Here is a 19,098-nt window from a genome sequence, read left to right on the forward strand (position 1 = left end):
CCATCAAATACTCATCAAAAGAAAGTAACTTCCACCACCTCAATCCCCCAATCTTGATTAAACACTGAAAATAAAAAAAAAAAAAGAGGGAGACAGGTTTTTCCTATTTAATCTTATTTTGTTATATTTCTCCCTCTCCCCTCTCTGGAGGCGTCCGATCTCCCTCAGCCCTCCGCCTCTCCCACCTTAATTAAACACTGAAAACAGAAATAAAATACAGAGACATTCTTTTCTATTTTCATCTTATTTAGCTATATTTCTCCCTCTCCCCTCTCTAGGAGCATCCGATCTCCCCCCCGTACATACCCCCGAGGCTCGGGTCTCCTCCTTCGTGGAGCCCGTCTGCCCTCCTGTCCCCGCACATACTCCTGAGGCTCTTTTGGACGACATGTCGACAAGTCTTCACCTGCTGCAGCTCTGCAAGTGCCTGCCAGCACACTCCTCTTATTGTTCAGATGTCGAGTGCTGTCAATCATTGCAGTGACGCATGGGCGGTCAGGTCTCTTCTCTCCTTCCTCGAGCTGATTCTACGCGCGCCTCACGGTAGCGCATGTGCGCATCCATTGCGCAAAATGTGGCCCCCCATGGAAGATGAGGCCCTACGCACAGCGCGTGTTCTGCGTTTAGGGAGGGGCGGCCCTGCCCCTGACCCTTTATCCCCCCGGAGACCGAAGGCCTCCGTCAAGCTGTACACACATCCAAGAGCACATGCACACACAGTACAATGCAGGAAAGTGTCCAGATTTTAAACTGCGGTAATTACTTGCTGAAGCCTGGAGGAGTGCTGGCTTTGTTCCCTGCTCAGGCTGGGTGGGGTGGTGTGGGAACCAATAAGGGGAGAAAAACATGCAGAGTAAGTTAGAACGGGGGAGGACATGTTGAAACAAGTGTTTTGCCACCGTCTGCAGGTTCATGGGAATTCACCAGTCGCCTGCAAATGTGTATCCGTAAGGGTTAACAGGAAGCACAGAGAGGACTGTTGATTTCTGTTTTGGGAAACACCTCAGGCGGAAAAGAGGAAAGAATTCGGATACAAAAAAAGAGGTAAGAACTTGAGTTTGCAGGACTAATTCACAATGATGTGAACTTCAGTTTAGCAAAATTGAGTAAACTAAGTGTGGTCAGTTTGAGGTGTCCAAGGAGGATCTGCAGCCACAGAGACATGGACAGGACACATGTGAAGACGGAGGAGGCTGACAAGGAGAAGACGGAAGAGGACGTGGTGCGCCTCCGGAGAGAGATAGGCCTGCTGCCTGCAGTGTGCTTCATCACTGGCACAGTGGTGGGCAGTGGGATCTTCATCGCACCCAAGGGAGTCCTGATGAACAGTGGCAGCGTGGGGCTCTCTCTGCTGGTGTGGGTGCTGTGTGGGGTCCTCTCCATGTTTGGTAAGATGCCTCATGGTCTAGTTAATCTCTGCTGTCCCGTTAAATCTTTGTGACTGTTCATTTCTATGTGTTACTTTCACTGAATTTTACATTTATACACAGAATAAAAATATTGCACAGAATAAAATGTTTTAAAACACAATATGAAATGACAATGACATTTACAACCTTGCACCAGGTTTAAATCCTTTAAAACTTCCTATATTACATTATTTCCTCTGATAAGATTATTAATTGTTGCATTTCAATTTTTCAATCCATCATTTTGTCAAATCACTGTAAGAATTAGGTTATTCATAAGCAACACAATAATGAGACTAAGAGACGGCAGCAATGCTAGTGGCTACAGCACGCTAACATCTCCATACTAACATGCTTACATGATAATGCTAACATATTTATAGTATCATCAATTACTAACATATGTATATTCATCTGTGAATTTGGCTGCAAGTTTTTCCACAAGTTACACAATAACAAAACAAAGAATCTACAGCCATGCTGGTGGCTCTGTGAGGCTGTACTTTGTGCTAAATGGTAACATTACCATGCTTACGAGCAAACATGACAATGCTAACATTGTTGTTAGAATTAATCACTAGAAGATGTGTATTTATCCGTTCATTTGACTGCAAATTATTCATAAGTTACACAATAACAACACAAAGACTTTACAGCCATGCTAGTGGCTCTGTGAGGCTGTACCACATGCTAAATGCTAACATCTCCATACTAACATGCTCACATGATAATGCTAACATATTTATAGTATAATCAATGACTAAAATATGTATATTCATCTGTGAATTTGACTGCAAGTTTTTCACAAGTTACACAATAACAAAACAAAGAATCTACAGCCTTGCGTGTGGCTCTGTGAAGCTGTACTTTCTGCTAAATGCTAACATCACCATGCTAACAAGCTCATCTGACAATCCTGACTTTATCAATTAATCACTAGATGATGTGAATTTATCCGTTCATTTGGCTGCAAGTTATTCATACATTACACATTAACAAGACAAAGAGTGTACAGTCATGCTAGTGACCATGTGGGGCAATACTTTATGCTAAATGCTAACATCACCATGCTAACAAGCTCCAGTGACAATGCTGATGTATAGCAGATAAACCCTTTTACCATGTTCGCTATGGGTGTGTTCGGAAATACTTATTCCAAGTGTGCTCTGGCACTTGGAGTACACCGTAAAGCGTAGCGCTATTGGAATGTTAAGTTTTCATCCTGTGGGGGACATGAATATGTGTGCCAATTTGATGGTAGTCCGTGTCTTTACCAAATTTTGTAGCACTGACCAACCAACAGGCTGACAGTACCATCTAACAAAGCAACATCACTGACATGGCAGGAAAATGTAATTCCAATATAACCACTGATTAAGAACTATCAGCACCTACAGCTTAAATTACATTTCATGTTTTTCCCTGATCTGCTCTCTGTTCTATCAGGGGCCCTGTGCTATGCTGAACTGGGCACCACTTTCAAAAAGTCAGGGGGCCACTACACTTACCTACTGGAGACACTGGGGCCACTGCCTGCCTTTTTACGACTCTGGGCTGAGTTCTTATTCATCAGGTTATTCACTGGATTTGTTTCATCTTGTTTGTCCTGTCCTAAAAATAAAATCACAGCATCTACAAGCATGTTTTCAATGTCCAGGCCTGCTGTTGCTTCCTATGTGTCCCTGGCTTTTGGCCGCTATGTGGTGGAGCCATTCTTTGTACCTTGTGCTGCTCCCACAGTGCTGATCAAACTTGTTTCCATCCTGGGACTCAGTGAGTGCTTTTATATGATAAACTAAAGCCCTTTTGAGGATATGTGCCTGGACTAACTGCGGCCCTCCCACCTTTGAAATCAAAGTTCTACCCTTACATTGTTATACCTTACAGATCCATATTGTGCAAAACATACTGCAAATCCATAAATGTTCATCTAACCAGTAGTTTGTCTTTGTGTCTGTAGCATTTGTCGTGGCAGTCAACTGCTGGAGTGTGACCATGGCCTCTCGCACTCAGGTCACCTTGACTTTCATTAAGATGTTTGCTCTGGTCCTCATCATCATCCCTGGTGTCATTGCACTGGCTAAAGGTGGGAGGATGCAGATGGCTTTACAGCTGTTAGGTCCTGTCATTTGACATGTGTTTGTTGACAATGCTCAGTTACTCTCTCTTTCTGTGTCTTTGTGTTTCCAGGAAAAACTGAGAATTTCCAGAATGGTTTTGAGGTTGACTTATTAACATTAGATAGGTTGCCTCTGGCCTTCTATAATGGCCTATATGCCTATGCTGGATGGTAAGCAAGCATTTATTATAGTAAAAACACCAGCTTTGTTGTCTTCTTGTACCACACATGGAACCTTTTCACTGACTCTATTACCGTATAATAACCAGTAGTAGTATAAAAACATCAGAACTGTCTGCTTTTGTTAATGAGCTTTCCTTTTCCCTTCAGGTTTTACTTGAACCTTGTCACAGAAGAGGTCATAAACCCAAACAGGTATTTTACATCCGACGTCTGCTCTCCACTCAATCTCTTTTTAAAAGCCTTGTTGCCTTGAATATACTACCATGTCTCTCTGTGTGTAACCTGTCTTGTCAGAAACATCCCGCTGGCAATAACCTTCTCCCTGGTGACAGTGACAGTCTTTTATGTGCTTGTAAATGTGGCCTACTACACCATGATGACTCCGGCTGAGCTGCTGGCATCTGATGCTGTGGCTGTGGTTAGTGCTTTATTGCATTTAAAAGGAAAACCATGACAAATATGCACTGTGTGTTTAAACGTCAGTCTTATCCTGTGTCTCTGCAGACGTTTGCGAACCGTGCTCTTCAGGGATTGGCTTCTGTGATTCCCTTTCTAGTGGCCCTATCCTGCCTTGGAGCACTTAACGGTGGTTTCTTTGGGTCAGCCAGGTAATCTGAGCACAGAAAGGTTATTACTGTCATCTATGTGTGTGCTTCAAATCAGCCAAGAATCCTCCTAGACTCCTAACAGCCTTGTAAGAGTGCTTTCACACCTGCCATTTTTGGTTTGGTTAAATTGTACTCAAATTTGTTTGGCCCCTCAGTGCAGTTCGTTTGAGCAGGTGTGAACACAGCAATCACACTCAGGTGCGCACCAAAACAACCGGACCAAGACCTTCTTGAAGAGGTGGTCTTGGTCAGGTTATAAAACTCTGGTGCGGTTCATTTGTGGTGAGAAGGTGTTCCAACCTGGATCTGAACCAACTGCAGTCACATGACACATTGTTTGGGTTAAACATGAGCATGTTACAGTCCTGGAGGATTATTAATGTGCACCTCCTCCTGTACTGCCTTAATATGCACATTCAGCACATCCAATGCATCAAAACATTGTTTTCTAGTTGGAGCCGCGCCTCGTTTTCAAACTGTATGGTTTGACTAAAATGAACAATGACAGCAATATAGTCCACGATGAGCAGCGCTAAAATCAACCTGCGTAGTTGTCCCTCCATTGTGACATTAGAAAGTGTCACATTTATCTTGCAAGTGTACTCTTCTTCAATGTTTGCTTTACTTCCTGGATTTTTCCCACATGGAAATTCTGACCAATCAAAAGCAGCTTTCTTGCACAAGGCATTTGATCTGGTCCGCTTGTAAATGCTGCTGTGAGAACATGAATATACTCTAGGCAATTATACAACTTTGTGACAAAATCAGTCCCTGATTCAGACCAAAGCAAGACAACTCTCGGTCTGAAAGCACCCTGAGCCTTACTGTTTGTGTTGCAGGATGCTGTTTGTGGGAGCCAGAGAGGGCCACTGGCCTCCAGTCTTTTCCATGATTCACATCCGCAGACATACACCAATGCCTGCTGTGCTGTTACTGGTAAAATTCTGTCCACACACTATAAACCAGAAAAGCTATCTGACAATGTCATGACTGCATCTCACAGCCACCTCCATGTTGAGAGCCATGTGCAAACAATCCCGCCCCAGACTAGATTGGTTCATGTGAAATGTAAAGCAGTGTCCTTTTCATTTAATTCTAATTGTTTATTGGCAAGAAATTGTATGATTAGGACGTGGTTTTGTCTGTCTCCAGTACCCCTTAGTGGTTGTGATGTCAATCAGTGGAGAGATCTACCAGCTCATCAACTTCGTCTCCTTTGCTCGCTGGTTCTTCATCGCCTTGGCAATCTTGGGGCTGCTCATCCATCGATATCGCTTCCCCCACCACCCAAGACCTTTCAAGGTCAGTGTGTCAAACTGTGCAGCATTCTCCATTATAAACTGTACACTAAAATGACACCACACTGCGTTTTTGCTCTTTTTGATGACCCAAAGGTGCCCCTGGCCATCGCAGTCATCTTCACGGTGGTTAACTTCTTCATCGTGGGCCTGTCTCTGTACTCGGACCCCTGGAACACTGGGCAAAGCTTCGCTCTCACTCTGACCGGGGTCCCAGTTTACTATGTGACCGTCTACCGCTTTCGCTTGCCCAATAGATGCAGCCGCATCATCAGTAAGTTGTACCAAAATCTGCTAACTTGTCATTTCTTAAGGGTTTTATGAGAGAATACACAAAACGGTCAGATTTATAGTTCAACATGTCGGGGAAAGATGTCGTTCCATCTTCTGTACAGTAGTGGCAAAATGGCTCCAATGTGATCACTGCAGGCAATTAGCTGTGTCACAATTCAAGGGCTGCAGCCTTTGAAGGATGCGGCCTTCGTGGTCGACAACGGCTACGTCCTTTGAAGACTGCATCAGCCAAACCGAATTGTCTCCAAAATGGGATGGTCCGGTCTGCGGAGGATTTCCTGGTTACAACAGTTGTTCTTGCCCTGATCCATTGGTGTTCCTTCCTTTTTCCTGCCACAAAGGATTCATTTGTTACATCTGTAGTTTATCAGGACTTTCTTATTGCAATGACAAAACGATGGTGAGATGATGGTGAAGAAAAACGAGAGTCTAGGTGGACAGCAGTCTCTAAAGGCATCCAAAAATAATCAGCATTAATGTACATTGGATGAGCAGACACCTCACATCCTCCAAATTCTGGGAAAGAAGGCTGCATTTCTGGGCCGCGGTTGATGGAGCCTTCGAAATGGGACAGCCTTGGTCGAGCTGATGTGACGCAATCAGTCTTCAAATGCAGCCTTCGAAGGCTGCAGCCCCTGAATTGAGACACAGCTATAGAGAACCATCGAGTAACATCCATTAACAGTGCTTGTTTTTGCCACTGACAGGCTCAGGTTGTTATTGTAAGTGTCTGTCAACATTAGGGAAAGGATCCCTACAGACACAGACCTTTTTGTTAAGGAGAAGGATCCTTTTTGATTGACCAGAAACAGACCCAAAATATCTAAAGGCAAACTCGCCAAATTCATTTACATAAACAGTAATTTAAGCGTGTGTATACCCAGCATGTTTTTACATCTGAGTGAATTGAGGGTTAATTTCACCCAAACCAGAGTCACTGATTGTTGAACAGTGGAAAATGAACCAAGACAGCTTTTGAGAGTTATTTTGCTTTTGTTGTGAATGAAATGATGATAAAATTACTATTTACTCAAATTGAGTTTGGGGGGTTTGACTATAGTAATTTCAGGACTCTTTGTGGTTAAAGGGCCAGTGTGTAAAATGGGTTGAAAACAGTGACATCAGTGGCCAAATTTTAGATTGCAGGGCTCACTCGCTCACCCCTCCCGTCGGGTAAATGACGGCGGCCTCATAGGGACAAAAAGCCTTGCGCACGAGTTTTTCAGGAGTAGGTTTATCTAGCGACGAGGTGAATGTTTATTTAGAAATCTAAGCCATATTGTAATGAATCCCTCAGGAGCAGGAGACCAGAGGAGCGTTCGGGAAAAAGGCCCGTTTATTTGAGCACACCAGAAACTCCGGTAACACTCCAGGGGGTAAAAGACTCCGTTGACTCTTCTAGCGTAACAGACACACTTCATAACTTTACACAAACACTCGTTTACCATACCAAGTGGGGACCCCCCTCCCCTCTCTGCTCCACCAATCTCCAGCCCACACACTGACTGACAGCGTAGCCGGTAAACAGAGCTCAGCTGTTTATTTAGCCTAGCAATATCTCCGGACTATAGTAGCTGCAATGGACGTTTTTGAACGCAATTTTGAAGAGTTTATTGTAGCGGACACAGACCCAGAGCCATACCTGTTTGAGCCGGAGCATACAGAAGAGGAACTCCATGTGTTTGATACTGAGCGGGTGAGAAGAGAGGCTGAATGCACGGAATGGGATTCGGTGCTACTGCTACCATCGTTGGGGGAGATATATCACCAGGAGGAAAAGCGCTGCAGAGAGTGCATCACAAGGAGTGAAGTTGCGTCTTCTTTTCCTCGCAGATGACGGTTCGGGTTCATTCTCTCCTGTTGCGTGGTAAATGTGGTCCATTCGCAAACTTTATAACTAAAAAAACTTTTCACTACTCTCTATCGACGAACTACTAACACTCTGCTGTTTCTTCCTCCTTCTTCCTTCCTTCCGCTGTCTTCGTTGGTTCATTTATACACGCCAAACGCGTTCTCTGGCTGGCTGGATTGTCCGCTCGGTCTGCCGTACATACATGTACAAGATGGCGACCTCTCTAAAGCAAGGTCCTTGCTATATATATATATATATATATATATACAGTACAGGCCAAAAGTTTGGACACACCTTCTCATTCAGTGCGTTTTCTTTATTTTCATGACTATTTACATTGTAGATTCTCACTGAAGGCATCAAAACTATGAATGAACACATGTGGAGTTATGTACTTAACAAAAAAAAGGTGAAATAACTGAAAACATGTTTTATATTCTAGTTTCTTCAAAATAGCCACCCTTTGCTCTGATTACTGCTTTGCACACTCTTGGCATTCTCTCCATGAGCTTCAAGAGGTAGTCACCTGAAATGGTTTCCACTTCACAGGTGTGCCTTATCAGGGTTAATTAGTGGAATTTCTTGCTTTATCAATGGGGCTGGGACCATCAGTTGTGTTGTGCAGAAGTCAGGTTAATACACAGCCGACAGCCCTATTGGACAACTGTTAAAATTCATATTATGGCAAGAACCAATCAGCTAACTAAAGAAAAACGAGTGGCCATCATTACTTTAAGACATGAAGGTCAGTCAGTCCGGAAAATTGCAAAAACTTTAAATGTGTCCCCAAGTGGAGTCGCAAAAACCATCAAGCGCTACAACGAAACTGGCACACATGAGGACCGACCCAGGAAAGGAAGACCAAGAGTCACCTCTGCTTCTGAGGATAAGTTCATCCGAGTCACCAGCCTCAGGAATCGCAAGTTAACAGCAGCTCAGATCAGAGAGCAGATGAATGCCGCACAGAGTTCTAGCAGCAGACCCATCTCTAGAACAACTGTTAAGAGGAGACTGCGCGAATCAGGCCTTCATGGTCAAATAGCTGCTAGGAAACCACTGCTAAGGAGAGGCAACAAGCAGAAGAGATTTGTTTGGGCCAAGAAACACAAGGAATGGACATTAGACCAGTGGAAATCTGTGCTTTGGTCTGATGAGTCCAAATTTGAGATCTTTGGTTCCAACCGCCGTGTCTTTGTGAGTCGCAGAACAGGTGATCGGATGGATTCCACATGCCTGGTTCCCACTGTGAAGCATGGAGGAGGAGGTGTGATGGTGTGGGGGTGTTTTGCTGGTGACACTGTTGGGGATTTATTCAAAATTGAAGGCACACTGAACCAGCATGGCTACCACAGCATCCTGCAGCGACATGCCATCCCATCAGGTTTGCGTTTAGTTGGACGATCATTTATTTTTCAACAGGACAATGACCCCAAACACACCTCCAGGCTGTGTAAGGGCTATTTGACCAAGAAGGAGAGTGATGGAGTGCTGCGGCAGATGACCTGGCCTCCACAGTCACCGGACCTGAACCCAATCGAGATGGTTTGGGGTGAGCTGGACCGCAGAGTGAAGGCAAAGGGGCCAACAAGTGCTAAACACCTCTGGGAACTCCTTCAAGACTGTTGGAAAACCATTTCAGGTGACTACCTCTTGAAGCTCATGGAGAGAATGCCAAGAGTGTGCAAAGCAGTAATCAGAGCAAAGGGTGGCTATTTTGAAGAAACTAGAATATAAAACATGTTTTCAGTTATTTCACCTTTTTTTGTTAAGTACATAACTCCACATGTGTTCATTCATAGTTTTGATGCCTTCAGTGAGAATCTACAATGTAAATAGTCATGAAAATAAAGAAAACGCATTGAATGAGAAGGTGTGTCCAAACTTTTGGCCTGTACTGTATATATATATATATATATATATACATAAGCATAGCTATAAGGCTACGAAAACCAAATGAATTTTATTTTATAGCGATTATACACTTACATAAACATATTAATGGGTAGAAGATTCAGATTCAGATTGACAATAAACCTTGCCAAATATTACACACTGGCCCTTTAAACAAAAAGTATTCTCCTCTTAAAAATGTCTATCTTTGTAGGGATCCTTTCCATAATGCTGTCAGACACTTAGAATGTCAGGAATCAGTTCAGGAAGGTCCCAAATGCAGGTGGCAGGTTGAAGGTAAAACAAAAAGCAAGCTCTAATGCTGATTAAGTAAAAACTTGAAACAGGTAGGGAACAAAACACAAAGTCCAAAAGAAAGGAGATATAAAAATAAACTGAAACAAACCACAGAAGCGTGATGAACACAGGAAAGAACGGAGGGGAACACTAGGGTGGAGCAAACAAGACTAATACAGAACAGGTGTGAAGGGAAGACTCTGGGAACAGGGATGGACTAACAAGACTGGTGTGATAGAAAACAGGTGTTGGTGTGGAACAAAAACTGTTTTCATTTTCAACTTCAAATTTAGCTCAAACCACCTTTAGCCATTTTATTTTACTTTGGCAAATAAAATGAACTGTTTGAAAGGGCGGCACGGTGGTGTGGTGGTTAGCACTGTCGCCTCACAGCAAGAGGGTTCCCTGTTCGATCCCGGGTGCGGGAGCCCTTCTGTGTGGAGTTTGCATGTTCTCCCCATGTCAGCGTGGGTTCTCTCCGGGCACTCCGGCTTCCTCCCACAGTCCAAAAACATGTAGATTGGGGACTAGGTTAATTGGTGACTCTAAATTGTCCATCGGTGTGAATGTGAGCGTGAATGGTTGTCTGTCTCTATTTGTCAGCCCTGCGATAGTCTGGCGACCTGTCCAGGGTGTACCCTGCCTCTTGCCCGATGTCAGCTGGGATAGGCTCCAGCCCCCCCGCAACCCTCAAGAGGATGAAGCAGTTAGAAGATGAATGAATGAATGAATTGTTTGAAAATAATTCTGACTCTCTTCAATATTCCCAGACTACTGCAGCAAGCAGCTGCAGATCCTTCTAGAAGTGGCTCAACAGGAAGTGCAGACGTACTGAAGACCCCAAAGACTTCTTTCTACTGACACAACACCTGGATACCACTTTAACAAGACCAACAATCTTTTTGTTTAGAGTTCAAATCTGTGTCTTACGTGTCCATTTTGATACTTACAAGAATTTCAAGATGCTGTTTTGAGAAAGCACTATGCTGGAAACAGATGCTGATTCTGACTTCTCTTTTAAAATTTCACTTAGACCACACTTGACTGAGGTAAGGTGCTATACTGGACATATTTTGTGTTTTTAAGAGACACTGCCACTGGAATAAGGGGTGCTTTTCTCTACTGTTACCATTCATGAACATCTGAAACTCTGCTCATGATAGTCTTACTTGTACATGGTTTTATCACAGTAACGTCATTTTTTAATCACAGAGACGATGTACAAATGGTTTCAACTTTTATTCAAATATAAATAAAAACAGGCAACCTTGTTTTTTATTTGCACTACACCTGACGGGGGTTTCAGTGCTGCTGTAGTTTGCATGAGGTCATAGAAACCTTGCTGTTTTAGATTTTTAAATGAGAGCTGAGCGACGCAAATCAAAGACAAGAGCGAATAAAAGCCTGATTCTACCAGTAACTGTGTCCTTCAAACACACACAGGGTGGAGTACCAAAACTTCTCTATTCTACAGTTTCTATATGACCGGTACTTACAGGTCGAATCACAACACAGATGTCGATCATAGATATATATACGTAGATGATGCATTCAATGGTGCTCCTCATTGGAGCGATACATCAACGTGGCCGCCATCTTGCCCAGGTGGAGCCGCGCTGCCTAATGCATGTATGTCTATTGAGGCAGTAGATTATTTATGATTAAAATCATTATTACTCGCTGAATTCTCAACCAATTTTCATGCGGTTTGGTTTGTTACAATTGTCAGACATGTAGTTATGATACAGGATACTTGGTTAAATAAAAAATGCAGCTTTTCATACCAAAATATTTGATCTTATGTAGATAAAGTAACAGTAATAGTTCTACAACACATTTAAACTAAACTTTCCCCATGTAATAAATATTCTTTTTTTTTTACTAGATGTACAATGCCCACCATGATGTCATTTAATTATTAATTTTGACTATAAATGTTTATTCACATTTCACACAATGTGCAAAAAATAGTGTATCAGCAGGGTTGTGCCGAGCTGCAGTGTAGATTCTGATTAACAAATGTTGGTTTTGTACAAGTGAAAATAAATGACTTAGAGCTGCATGTTTACACAAAATTTTGCTTTAATCTCATATGTATAACACCACAGTGCTCATGGGAGCCTGGACACAGAACTGTTTACATTATTAGGTCATATTTACAAAAAATACAGAGTACAGTAGCTAGTATTATTTTTAGGAGTCTGCCCAGTCCTGTCGAAGTCCTCAGGTCTGAAGTGACAGCTGCAGATGACTGAGGAGTCACTGGGACAAAGTCCTTTCTCCTCACTGCTGCTACCCGTGCCCGCCTCCTATCTGTGTTTTTTGGGAAACTACACACAAAATAAGTGTGTCAGAAAAACGCAGTTCCACATAATTTGTAGTTATAATTCAGGCCACAAGTTAACTACTAACGTTATGCTGCGTTATGTCACGTTGGTGCCATGAAACAGATAGTTGACAATTTGGAATAACACATACACCGACATAGCTGTTTGACAAAGCATCATAATTTTATAAGTAATATTATATAACGTTAAATGTTAACCTTTTTTCTTTAAGTTGTGTGACATAGCGTTAGCTTAATTTGGCATTAGGACCAGATCAGGACAGTTACTTTACTTGATTAACGTTAGCTTAAAAGAAGGATCACTTTTTGAGATACATATCTCATTAAACATGTTTGTAACAGTAAAATATTGTAAAACAACTTCTTACCTGTGGAATGTTATTCCCTTCTGCTTGGTTTTAACACTTCTTTCGTTCGTACACCCAAATGCAGAGCAAAAATGTGGCATTTTTGCCGAGTCTGACATGGGTCTGAACTGGTCAGAGCACCTAGGCAAGATGGCGGCCGTACTGACGCATCCCACAAGCAAGGGTGCGGCATCTATATATATACATCTATGTGTTTGACCCCGTGTCTCAGCCTTCTCTTGAACAGTCTTGCGCGAAATGCGGATGCCCGACGTCAGCGTCTGTAGCAGACGTACCGTAAAACAGCTATTAATCGCGGAGACTCATTTACGACACCGTACCATATAGGCACCATACTAAATTAATCACATAAATACACACTATTATATGCTTTACGGTGGGCCACTGTGCTTTCCCCTCGGCATTAAATGCACCAGCTAAAAATTTAATACCTACAGCAAATTTACTGTAAATTTAAGACAATTTAAGACCTTAATTACCCGGATTTTAATTTAAGACATTTTAAGACTTTTTAAGGACCCGCGGGAACCCTGGTACATAAAAAATACAGACACCGACATATGAACTTTGAAGAAGACAAAATGGAAAACATACTTACCTTGTTAAAATTTACATTGAAATATGAAAAGAAAAACATACATAGGCTACATATGCACATAGACATAAAAATACCTAAACACATAAGAAAATATATGAAAAAAACAGCAATTTCACACCAGCCTCCAAAAGAGTCTGGTTAAGTGAGATGTAGTCTGTCGTGTGCTAGACGGAGATCATTGAGGTTGTTGTGGATGTAGGATTGATAGGCTGTTAGGCTTTAGTAAAGAACTGGATCCACAATGCAGACTTGTGTTAAAAAAAGGAGAGTGAGTTTATTTTCACCAAGCAGAGTCCAAAAAACAGGGAAACGAAAAGCAGGCGACAGGATGATACTGGGAGAAAACAGAGGTAAATTAGTCCAAACGAAGAGATTCAAAATATACACGCAGCAAAAAGTTACTAGATGGTCGACTAGAGGCCGGGACATAATTTTACCACTGAAAGGAACTGGCGAGGACTGGATGAGCAAACCGGCTTTAAATACTGGAGGAGGTGAGTAGTGGCAGTCAGGATGATGAGCAGCAGGTGGGTAGTGGAAGCAGGTGCCGTGAATGACAGAAGATCCCGCCTCAGCCAGCTCACAGACAAAACAAAAACACAGACACAGACCCAACATATGCTTGTGAAGACTAGCGGCCGAGGACCTGGATGACTTGGTCTGAAATTCCCGATCTGGCTGCTGAGGAGGCAGCACCGATGCGGAACGAATGGCAAGAGTAATGATCTGATGAAATTCCGGAGAGATGTAGGATATTATAGAAGTGTTTCTGGAACCAGAAACGGGTGGCCATCTTCCCTGTTTCGGTGAGGAAGAGGGGATCTTGTGGTAAAGCGCGGGCGGAATACCGGGTGTGGATGTATCTGGTCAGTGGCTCGTGTGGGCTGAGAAAGGAGTTGAAGCAAAAGATGTAGATCGGAAACTGATCGGTTTTACTCCTATGGAGTGTGAATACGAGTGAGTCGGAAGTGTGAGTGGTGATGTCGGATAGACTGGGATGACGGGAAGGATCGTAGACAGATGAGGTTGGAGCAAATTCAGAGCACCTCAGAAATCCGAAGAAAGCGAGTAGAAACATTGATTCCAGTGTTAAGTCAACTGTGGGAGAAATGTAACCAGTGCATGCGTGCGTATGCAGCGGCAGAGCAGATCGGAGGTGAGAGGAAGGCGCCTGGCTGTCAGCGCTGGTTCGTGCTTTCGTAAGCCTTTGATTAGCATGGTGATGTGAGAGTGCAAGATTGACTGACAAGGGAGGCCGGTGGATAATTTATGGAATAAAGTGATACCAGCCAGATATGTTTGTATGTTGGAGGCCCGGATCTTTGTTACAGTGTGACAGTGCGTGATGAAGTTGCACATGGACATGGCGTCCAGAGAGGGAAATGGTAGATGATAAGTGCTGTGGTAATTCTTGAAAGAATTCCAGCCGGTGAGGTAAGAAGATAGCGTGCTTGGTGCTAAACTGTTAAGGATGGCTTCCTGGGAGGTGCGAGTGAGATTTGCCAGATGAGGATTTAACAATATGGTTGGTGAAAACGGTGGGATTGGTGTGGGATGGACATCCGAGTCTGGAGCCGAGCATCTGAATTTCTGGAAAGAGAGGCGGGAAAGTGAGTCAGCGATGGCGTTGTGGTGACCGGGAATGTGAGACGCACGGAGGATGAACTGATGCTGAGCGGAGATGAGAGTGAGTCTGCAGGTGAATGGCATGATGTCTGGGGAACAGGAACGACCTTTATTGATGATATCTACTACTGCTGTGTTGTCAGAGTGAATAGTGATGCCTTTTTTAAACCATTCGTGCCCCCAAATTAGAGTGGCGATGATCACAGAATACAGCTCGTACAGAGCAGACGAGGGAGAGCGTGACTCTGTGTCGATGGTAGGGTTGTCAAAAGTATCGATACACACATTTCTGTTGCTGTAATATGGCCAGCGTGGCTGCAGGAGGATCAGAGCAGCCAGTTTTAGTCAAAAATGATGAAGGAAAAAGCGCTTTTTGGAAATATTTAGTGAAGTGAACACAGCACGCTGCAGACGGCAGGTACAGCCCCTCCCGTCACTAGCAGCTGAGCAGCTGGTATCGCCAGCATCAAACTAAAATATAACTTCTAACGTTAATGTGGGAGCTAACCAGAAAACTTTATCAGTCATGCCCGTCTGTAACATTAATAGACAATGTTAGTTTAAAGGACAACACAATTATATGTGTCTGAAAAGTTATGTTAACTGTAAAGTCACAGATTGAAGCTGAAAAAATGTTTGGTTTCTCCCATAACCCCTGGTTCTCTGATCACATAGTGAGGTAGAAACAGGAGCATCCTGAGCCTAAACCATCAACTCTATTTGATCAGCAACGAAAATATGGTGCCAATTCACCAGAAGCACAGAAAATAAACAGGGCTGTAGTTAATACATTTGTATGGACAGATCTTGTTGCTGGTTGTTATTTATTTTGGGGGGATTTTTGGTGGTATCATTGATGTTACTGTTCTGATCTTTAATTTAAAAATGACATGCCTCTTAATTTTTTGCTGCTGTAACAAAAATGGTATCGAGTATTTAATATTTTGCTGGGTATCGATATCGAGTTTGAAATTTTAGTATCGTGACAACCCTAGTCGAGGGACTCGAACTCAGAGGGCCAAGCAGCAGCAAACCACCTCCCCCCGTAATACCCTCCGAAACCTACAGAGGGAGCCACGTCCGTGGAGTAGTGGGGCGGGAGTGCGGTGGAGGAGACATGATAGTGCATGCAGAGGCCGGGTGAGAAGGGGCGCCGCATAAGTCGCAGGAGAGGGAGGCACGAACTGCAAAAATTTGGCAGTATATTTCTGAATTGAGGACCCCCCAGTACGTCCCCTGATTTAGCTGCTGCAGCCGGCCAGCTGCTTGTGCAGCAAAGTGGACGTGGTAACTATAAAATCCCGCCCCCCTGAAACGCAAAGCCATGTCCAACACGATGGACAGATAGTCGTCCAGCTCTGATCGACAGTAAGGATTAGCAGAGCAGATGACGTCACGAAAGAGGGAGAAAGCTAGAGCAAACTCAACAGGAGTTAAGTCTTTAGACCTGGCTGGCAATGACTGCTTTAGTAGAACTGGACCGAGGACAGTCTGCAGTTCCCTGGGTTGACTACTGTCGAAAAAGGATGACTGAATGAGCCGGGCTAGGTCTACATAATTACCGGACAATATTTGCTGGCGCAGTGAGTGCGAGACAGGTGAGGGGCGGTGGATGGCAGAGGTCGGTGGAGCTGGTGGTGTGGCTGTGGCCAGAGTGTAGACGGCAGCAGAGGAAAAAACATTAGGGTGTTGGGGAAGGGAGGGGGTAGCGGTTGTGGACGCGTGTGTCAATTTCCCACCTGCGAGGACGGAGGAGAGGAGGCCTGGGACTTGCTAGGAGTCGGGGCGATCTCGTTGATGGAGCCCAACAGAGAACCACGGCGAGACCGTTGGATGTGGACCACAGAGCGCAGCCAGCTCCCCTGAGAGTGTCAGCTACCGGCAGACTGCTGAGACAGAGTCAGAGGATCACCTGGCTCGAACAGGGAGTCGTACAAGTCGTCGGAGTCGGACCCGGACCCGGACCAGTTGACTTGCAGCACATGATCCATCTTGGTGAGTACATGAAAAACACAGTTGCTGAGATACATAGGGTCGCCAGTGTTCGACAGATCTGACAGGCCTGTGGTAGCGCTGTGCATATACATGTTAGTCAGGTGATTAGAGGAGTGGTTGAGTTAAACAATTAACTCCATTAAAGCATACATACCCTGTTAAAAGGTGTATTGATATATAAATATGAAAAATATAGACATGAATGATGCATGAAAAATGCCTGAAGAAACACATGGATTAATACATACATATAAAAACATTAACAGAACCTGACATACAAGAAAAAAAATGGAAAACATATTTACCTTGTTACATAATACACTGAAATATATATATATATATAAGAAAAATATATGCATGAATACTGCATGAATAAAAGCAGACAGACGTGGTGCCAGCAGTACGACACATTGTCAGTTGTGTACCCCAGCTTCATTGGGTGTTTCGGCCATTTATCACAAGACACCCTCTACCAAGGATGGCCCGTCGCAGGCTGATCAGACCTGGGTGTGTGTCGCATGGTGGCTCTGTGTGGTCATTTGGCAGCCCATATAACATAACATATATGCATGAATACTGCATGAATAATACCAGACATACAAAACAATACATACCCACTTATAAACATACATAGGTAAAAACTAAGTAGAGACAGAACAATGCAATCCATACATAAAAACACACAAAAAAACATACAAAGACACATATATCAAAATATAGGGAAAAAGTGATGGAAACATACATACCTTCATAAAACATGCACTGATATGTAAATATGAAAAATGTAGACATGAATAATGCCTTAAAAAAAAGATTAATACCTACATAACAAACACAAAGAGGACCAGACAAGCACACAAAAAAATCTCTGAAAAACACAGATACACATAAAAATTCATATAAAATACGCACAGACACACATTAAATATACCAAAATGAAAAACATACATACCTTGTTACACAACACATTGAAATATATGTAAGAAAAAATGTCTGAAAAAACACATTGATTACTACCTACAGTACATAAAAAATACAAACAGCCTCTGACATACAAACATTCAAGAAGAAAAAATGGAAAACATAATTACCTTGTTAAAATTTACATTGAAATATGAAAAGAAAAACATACATACATATGCACATAGACATAAAAATACCCAAACACATGACAAAATATATGAAAAAAAGCAATTAAAGCATACATACCCTGTTAAAAGGTGTATTGATATATAAATATGAAAAATATAGACATGAATCATGCATGAAAAATGCCTGAAGAAACACATGGATTAACACATACATATAAAAACATTAACAGAACCTGACATACAAGAAAAAAAATGGAAAACATATTTACCTTGTTACATAATACACTTAAATACATATATATAAGAAAAATATATGCATGAATACTGCATGAATAAAAGCAGACAGACGTGGTGCCAGCAGTACGACACATCATCAGTTGTGTACCCCAGCTTCATTGGGTGTTTCGACTGTTTATCACAAGACACCCTCTACCAAGGATGGCCCGCCGCAGGCTGATCAGACCTGGGTGTGTGTCGCATGGTGGCTCTGTGTGGTCATTTGGCAGCCCATATAACATAACATATATGCATGAATACTGCATGAATAATACCAGACATACAAAACAATACATACCCTATTATAAACATACATACAATAGGGACTGTATAAGGTACATAGAGACTTTATACTAGACTATGTATTACATGTCATCAGTCAATCAAACTACAGAAGGTCCCAAGTGCATGGACTTAAAAAGTCAAGCAAAAAGTAAAAGTCCAATTAGTCTCCAAAGTTGCAGGTCAGAGTGGTGAAGTGCGGTGTGTGTATCTTACCACAACATCCTACATGGAACACACCGGAAGCCTGAAGTGAGCTCTGAGGCGGACTGGCACGCAGACTTCTGTCTGCCGTCTGTCCTATACTATTGGATTAAGTGATTAATCAGGTGTATGCTGGGTGTGCCGCACACCTGATTAATCACTTAATCCAATAGTATAGGACAGGAAATACTCATGCCTACTTCCTTTCAGGAAGTAGTGGAGCAGGTGCACAGAGCCGATAGAAGACCGGCCCATCATCTCTACACTCTGCTGTCCAATAGGAGCTACCTAAGCTCCAGAGGAACAGGTCCACTGGATGGCGATGGCCTGCCTCCTACACTGACATCTGTCACCATGCAGG

At 43.0% G+C, this 19,098-nt stretch overlaps 1 protein-coding gene across 3 annotated transcripts in view; it reads left to right on the top strand.

Moving 5' to 3' along the window:
* The first annotated feature begins 876 nt into the window (after window positions 1–876).
* The window catches only part of si:ch73-352p4.8 (cystine/glutamate transporter), a 68,215-nt gene continuing 49,993 nt past the window's right edge, over window positions 877–19,098 (top strand). Inside the window, exons 1-13 of one of the 3 annotated variants that reach the window (XM_049566868.1) lie at window positions 877–1,044; window positions 1,126–1,388; window positions 2,856–2,982; window positions 3,067–3,182; window positions 3,370–3,495; window positions 3,600–3,699; window positions 3,859–3,903; window positions 4,006–4,129; window positions 4,216–4,319; window positions 5,159–5,255; window positions 5,472–5,621; window positions 5,714–5,891; window positions 10,721–11,934. In XM_049566868.1, coding sequence (XP_049422825.1) covers window positions 1,163–1,388; window positions 2,856–2,982; window positions 3,067–3,182; window positions 3,370–3,495; window positions 3,600–3,699; window positions 3,859–3,903; window positions 4,006–4,129; window positions 4,216–4,319; window positions 5,159–5,255; window positions 5,472–5,621; window positions 5,714–5,891; window positions 10,721–10,785 — 1,458 coding nt within the window. In that variant the 5' untranslated portion in view covers window positions 877–1,044; window positions 1,126–1,162 and the 3' untranslated portion in view covers window positions 10,786–11,934. Of the gene's footprint in view, window positions 1,045–1,125; window positions 1,389–2,855; window positions 2,983–3,066; window positions 3,183–3,369; window positions 3,496–3,599; window positions 3,700–3,858; window positions 3,904–4,005; window positions 4,130–4,215; window positions 4,320–5,158; window positions 5,256–5,471; window positions 5,622–5,713; window positions 5,892–10,720; window positions 11,935–19,098 lie in introns of those variants that run through there. The other 2 variants (XM_049566875.1, XM_049566881.1) reach the window with 2 other exon arrangements.

Source organism: Epinephelus fuscoguttatus, linkage group LG22 (genome assembly GCF_011397635.1).
Source record: "Epinephelus fuscoguttatus linkage group LG22, E.fuscoguttatus.final_Chr_v1".
Lineage (NCBI taxonomy): Eukaryota > Metazoa > Chordata > Actinopteri > Perciformes > Serranidae > Epinephelus > Epinephelus fuscoguttatus.